Raw genomic sequence first — 6,392 nt, forward strand, 5'->3', positions numbered from 1 at the left:
GCTGCATTATAAGATAGTACATTAAAAGAAGGCAACACGACTGCTGCTCTTGGGTCTAGAGCAGCCAGAAAATGGGCATTGGAAAGATTAGGAGGTTCCAGTGCAGTCAGGCCGTGTGTGTGTGTGTGTGTGTGTGTGTGTGTGTGTGTGTGTGAAAAGTAGAGACAGGAGGGATGCAATCCCAGAAGCCCTTAGCAGGTGAAACAGTCCAGCACCACGGGGCGTGGCCTCTCATCCTGCATTGCCCACCATGGGGCGTGGTCTCTGATTCCAGCAGTCCAGCACCATTGGGCGTGGCCTCTCATGCAGCATTCCCCACCATGGGGCGTGGTCTCTGATTCCAGCAGTCCAGCACCATTGGGCGTGGCCTCTCATGCAGCATTCCCCACCATGGGGCGTGGTCTCTGATCCCAGCAGTCCAGCACCATTGGGCATGGCCTCTCATGCAGCATTCCCCACCATGGGGCGTGGTCTCTGATCCCAGCAGTCTAGAAGATGAGGTAGGAAAATAGAAAATGCCAGGTAAATTACAGCCTAGCAAGAAAGGAGGTGGGGGCGTGTTTAGGCGGGAGGGAGCTTTCATGGGGACCCGGGTGAGTACCTATGAATAGGGACTTACAACACACGGGAAGGAACATTTCAGGAAACAGTAATTTCACCTTTGAGAGCCCAAAGGTCTGTTTCTTGCAGCATCGGCGCCAGGCCTTATTTCAGATGATTCAACAGCGGTTTATCCAATGAGGAAGCAGCCTGTTCAGGAGTCCCTGCGGATTCCACACCGTGCAGGGCTATTTCTGGCGGCGGGGGAACAGTCGCTGGCTTCGTCTGCATTTGGTGGCACTCTGTCTTTTGCTTGCCAAGCTCTCAGCCTGTTTGTGCCGTCTACTCTCACAATGCCTTCCGAGGCTTCCTGCATTCTTATGAGAAGATTGGATGATACTTAGAAAAGCAATGAGATCATTTTGGTTTCTACATGTTAGTGAATGATTGTTATGTAGGAATTAGGACTTGTATTTCCGCACCCATTCATGGAAAATGGTCACTAAATATCTAAATACCAGGCTTCATTCTCTCTTAAATTAAAAAAACAAACAACCTTCCATGTTGGCTTCACTTTTCAAAAAGATTGTTTTGTTTATAATTTCCCTTTGTTCAACATTAAGAGGGAAATAAAATGTAGTGCTGGTTCAGAAAAAATCTTTAAGATTCTAAATTCTTTCAATGTAAGAATCTGACTTAGGGGAAACTGCACGGTACACTGAAATGCTCACCAGTAAACGAGTAAAAGGTGGTGAGAACAGAAGGCAAGGTCTGGTGTCAGCTTCAGGTAGAGCAGCTTCTAAGGAAGGCACCCAGGAAGAGCTGCAGGAGCCTTCTCTGGGCAGAACTACAGCTAGGAATTGGGGCAGTCAGGACTTAACCCGTCTTTTACTGCTTATAATGGTGGTTTCGGCTTCCATTACACGTAACAACACCAGGAAGTCACTAGGGGGACAGCAGGTCTGAAGGTAAGAACAAGGAAAGTGAGGTCCAAACAGCGCGAAGCGGAGACCTGTCAGTATCCACGTGGGCACTTAGTTTAAAAGACACTTGAAATTTGTATAACATGTCTTAACCGTGGCTGGCTGTGGTGGCGCAAGCCTGTAACTCCAGCGCTCAAAAGATTGAGGCAGAAGCTCCAGAAGAGCCTGGGCTACGGAGAGCCAAGGCCAGCCTGCACTGCACAACAAGGTGCACAGGCTGAACGTTAACGTTAACTTACGTCCTCATGTGAGGAGACCACAAGTTACTCAATAGGGCTGCTTAACTCGGTTTATCATGCTTTAAGACACCACAAAGAAGGCAAGGCACCTTTGTGTGTGCAACGAGCATCCACCAAGGCCTTCGACTTCACGTTGTGTTCCTCGCAAAATAAATTCAGTGCCAATTCTTTTTTTAAAAGAGTGGGTGGCTCTGAAAAGAGCCTTTGGGGTGCGCGCACGGGAGCGCTCACTTGGAGCTCGTGTACTTGGTGACGGCCTTGGTGCCCTCCGACACCGCGTGCTTGGCCAGCTCCCCGGGCAGCAGCAGCCGCACGGCCGTCTGGATCTCCCGCGACGTGATGGTCGAGCGCTTGTTGTAGTGCGCCAGGCGCGACGCCTCGCCCGCGATGCGCTCGAAGATGTCGTTGACGAACGAGTTCATGATGCCCATGGCCTTGGACGAGATGCCCGTGTCGGGGTGCACCTGCTTCAGCACCTTGTACACGTACACAGAGTAGCTCTCCTTGCGGCTGCGCTTGCGCTTCTTGCCGTCTTTCTTCTGCGCCTTGGTCACCGCCTTCTTCGAGCCCTTCTTCGGGGCGGGCGCAGACTTGGCAGGCTCGGGCATCGCGGATCCGAGAGAAAGCGATACACGGACTCAGGGGAGCGGAGGCCGGCGCAGCTTTATGTAGCCGAAGGTATGCAAATGAGGAGCACAAAAGGTCTCCGGCAATTGGTCAGGACACTCTGTGACATCACAGTGCATTCTCGCCCAATGAAAACACTCAGTGCGCATAGCCGCGTTCCACTAGTGTATACAAAAATGAGAAACAACCAATCGCAGCAGTGTCTTTTTCGCTTCCAGAGAATGCTATAAAGAACGCTTTCTGTCCTAAGTTCACGCGCGGGTTACTGTGTTGATTCCTGACCATAGCTGGACGTGACAAGCAAGGCGGGCGGCAAGTTTCGCGCCGGGCTGCAGTTCCCCGCGGAGCGCGTGCACCGCCTGCTCAAGGATAGCTACGCGGTTGGCGCCGTCGCCCCGAGTACCTGGAAGCCGCATTGTAGTTGGCGGGCAACATGGCGCGCCCCCTGCAGCTGGTCATCGGCGACGAGCTCAACAAGTTACTGGGAAATGAGGATCTCGCAGGGAGGCGTAGTGCCCAAGACCGAGAGCCACAAAGTTAAGGGGGCAAGGGGTTCTAACCCATGCGAGAAAAGCACCCCATACAACCCTTATAGAAAGCTTGTGCATATAAGCCCTTTTTCAAGATTTGTGGGTGGCTCTGAAAAGAGCCTTTGGGGCACGGCTGCATGCCAACTTTCTACTTCTTGGTCGCTTTCTTGGCCTTTGTAGCCTTGGGCTTCGCGGCCTTGGGTTTAGAAACTTTAGGCTTAGCCGCTTTAGGCTTCACAGCTTTCGGCTTTGCGGGGCTCTTTGCAGTCTTTTTGGGCTTAGCGGCAGGCTTCGCTTTCTTCGGGCTCTTGGCTACCTTCTTAACGTTAGCCCCCGCGGGCTTCTTGGCCTTCTTTGGGGTCTTCTTAACGACCTTCTTGGTGCCTGAAGCCTTCTTGGGTTTTTTCGGAGTGGCTCCCGCGGGCTTCTTCGGCTTAGCCCCGCCCGCCTTCTTGGCCTTGGGCTTGGCCTCCCCGGAAGCCGCCTTCTTGTTGAGCTTGAAGGAGCCCGAGGCGCCGGTGCCCTTGGTCTGCACCAGCGTACCCTTGCTCACCAGGCTCTTCAGCCCCAGCTTGATGCGGCTGTTGTTCTTTTCCACGTCGTACCCGCCGGCAGCCAGCGCCTTTTTGAGCGCGGCTAGGGAGAGTCCGTTGCGCTCCTTGGAGGCGGCCACAGCCTTGGTGATGAGCTCGGACACCGGCGGCCCGGCGGCCTTGCGCTTCGCTGCGCTGGCCCCCTTCTTGGTGGCCTTCTTCTTGGCTGGAGACTTCTCCACTGGAGCCGGCACAGCCATCTCAGCGGGAGCGGTTTCGGACATAGTGGCAGGGAAACTGAGCGCAACTACAAGCTTCGCACTGCTGCAACGGCTGCCCGCGCTTTATATAACGCGGCGCTGGCCTGTGATTGGTGGAGCGCCCGACCGCCAGCCTTGGCCGAGGCAACTCAGCCCTGGCCTCCAAAGCATGTTAGTGCCCCAAACTCGATTGAATCCTGAAAACCACAGAACAAGATGTTGTGGAACCAACGCAAGAGGACAATCTCCAGGAGATCCACAAACTTACTTGTGTTTTTTTGAACTACGAGCAGTGAGAGATACTATGAAATGTCTTTCAGATACTTGGGGAAACTGAAGGCTGAGTAGGACCTGCTATAATTACGTGTTGCAATAAACTTCTAAGTATGCAAGGAATATTATATGAAAGAATTTCCCTATAAATTCAAGGTTTGATTTTTGCAAGCAAGAACAATATTTTTCCTGTCTTGGGCATAAACTTGTTCCAACTGTGCAAGTAACACAGGCACAGGGCAGTGGTTGGTCAGTCTGAAAACAGCCACACAGACTGTACTTTAAAGTCGGTTCTGTCTAGAGGAGCAGCTTTCACCGAGTGATAATGGAGAATGGATTTTAAACTGGTGGAGTTTGGCTGTTCGAATGACCTCTCCAGGTCACTTAGCATGGTCAACCATCTCTGACCCCAGAAGCCAACCAGCCGAATTCAATCTTCAATTTGTTTTCTCGCTGAGATGAATTCTGCTTTACTTCCTCAGTTAATTCATTAACACAGTAGCGAAAAATATTACTTGAAGATAATTTGCTGCATTTCCTTCTGCCATTAGGAATAATCTGTGAGAGCCAGGAGCAGGCAGTGAGGGGGTCAGTGTCTTTCCTTGCAGTTGGACCCATGTTTTAGAATAAATATTGACTGAAGTTGGGTCGAATATTGAGCGGCTGAAAGTTATACAGACTCAAAATCATGCAGCTAAATATAACCATGGAACTGAGTTATATTTACAATAGGGAGATGACATCATTTGGGAGAAAAGAAAAATAATTAAGATTTTGGTGTCAGTATAACTAAAGGAGATTAAAAGATTTATTTAGAGCTATACTAAAACTAACAGGATCTGGATGGGGTAACCCATACCTTAATACAGCCCTTGGGAGGCTGAGGCACAATTGCCTCGAGTTCAAGGCCAACATAGGCTACATACATAGTGAGTTCAAGATCAGCCTTGACTACACAGAATCAGTCTCAAAAAAAAAAGTTCTATCATAGCAGAAAATTTATTTTTGAACAAAAATACTTTTGATCATAAAAGTCAACAGTCACTTCTTACCTATGAAAAGCTATGTTTAGTCACCAAAAAAACTTCATCTCTTCGAGATCACATGTGGGCAGTAGTCTGTTTTTGACAACCCTCCCATTAAGAATTGTCTTTGCATTTTTACAAGATTGATAAAACAACTTGCACTGTCTTAATTTACTACCTGGCCATTTGTGGGGCATTTTGGAGAAACTACCTATGCCCCTCGGCTAAGTGGGCAGAGCTGTGACAAGCACTAACATCCCTATCTTTACTCTGTGCCATTGGTAGTCATCCTAACTATGCTCTGTGGGTTTCAATTAATCTGCCACATTTTATAGCTGTACAAGTGAGGCCCAGAGACAATAAGTAACCCCCCAAAGATCAACAGTCATGGGCTACTGAGTGTTCAGAAACCACCTCAGAGCCCTGCAAGTGAGAAACCCTCACAGCAACTGGAGAGAAGTGGGGCTTGAAGTTAACTGCGGGAGCGGCTTCCCAGGGCTCATAAGTTTCTCCCAAAATGATTCCGTTTCCAAAACGCTAAGCTATAGAAGGCAAGTTGTTATACAAGAATGAGTTCAAAAACTCAAGTGAAGCAGAGGGCTGACCTCCTGGACAGGAAGACTGGCCTCTTTAACTGCCAAGTGGTTTACCCAAAAACGCATAAACAGCAAAATGGTCACAGAAAACATTTAAGACTATTGAGCAGCTGAAGACACCATCCAAAAATAATGAACTGCTTTAAATGCTGTTTACACCGTGACGATTACTCCATGAAATTACCAGACTAGAACATTGCCAAGTATTTAATGTCCCTGTGTATATTCATTGACATCGAGGGGCGTTTAAGCGTGGACTTGGAATCGCAGCTGTGGGTCGCAAAGTCGTTGACACGCTCACCAAACAGGAAACTTCTAGGAGCGACTACAGGGATGGCAGCCAAGCAACACCTAATAAAATCCTGAACCTTGCAGTTTCCCGTATTTGTCCCAATAGCATGAACCATGTTTAAGACTTAAGGCCGCCGCATACACGTAGAAATGTATGTGGTGGCCGTACAATTCAGACAAGGTTAACAGCTCTTTTTGTTGACCGTGGAGTGGGCTCTGAAAAGAGCCTTTTAGGTTTGTTCCCATAGGGGTCATATTGAGTTATGCCCGCTCACCGCGAATGCGACGCGCCAGCTGGATGTCCTTGGGCATGATGGTGACCCGCTTGGCGTGGATGGCGCACAGATTGGTGTCCTCAAACAGCCCCACCAGGTAGGCCTCGCAGGCCTCCTGCAGCGCCATGACGGCCGAGCTCTGGAAGCGCAGGTCAGTCTTGAAGTCCTGCGCGATCTCGCGCACCAGCCGCTGGAACGGCAGCTTGCGGATCAGCAGCTC

General features: G+C 49.9%; 2 protein-coding genes and 1 pseudogene across 2 annotated transcripts; all 3 read right to left on the reverse strand.

Moving 5' to 3' along the window:
• Positions 1–1,950: 1,950 nt before the first annotated feature.
• LOC101562157 (histone H2B type 1) lies at positions 1,951–2,383 on the reverse strand. Its single transcript, XM_004628421.2, has one exon. The coding sequence runs from the start codon at positions 2,368–2,370 to the stop codon at positions 1,990–1,992; it is 381 nt and encodes a 126-aa protein (XP_004628478.1). The 5' UTR covers positions 2,371–2,383; the 3' UTR covers positions 1,951–1,989.
• Positions 2,384–3,067: 684 nt separating this feature from the next.
• Positions 3,068–3,736, reverse strand: LOC101571159 (histone H1.5). The gene has a single exon (XM_004628480.1). It carries the CDS (start codon positions 3,734–3,736, stop codon positions 3,068–3,070), a length of 669 nt encoding a protein of 222 aa, XP_004628537.1.
• A 2,422-nt stretch (positions 3,737–6,158) lies between these two features.
• LOC101571557 overlaps positions 6,159–6,392 on the reverse strand; it is a 413-nt pseudogene continuing 179 nt past the window's right edge.

The sequence above is a fragment of the Octodon degus genome, unplaced genomic scaffold, assembly GCF_000260255.1.
Source record: "Octodon degus isolate 3935 unplaced genomic scaffold, OctDeg1.0 scaffold00023, whole genome shotgun sequence".
Taxonomy (NCBI): domain Eukaryota; kingdom Metazoa; phylum Chordata; class Mammalia; order Rodentia; family Octodontidae; genus Octodon; species Octodon degus.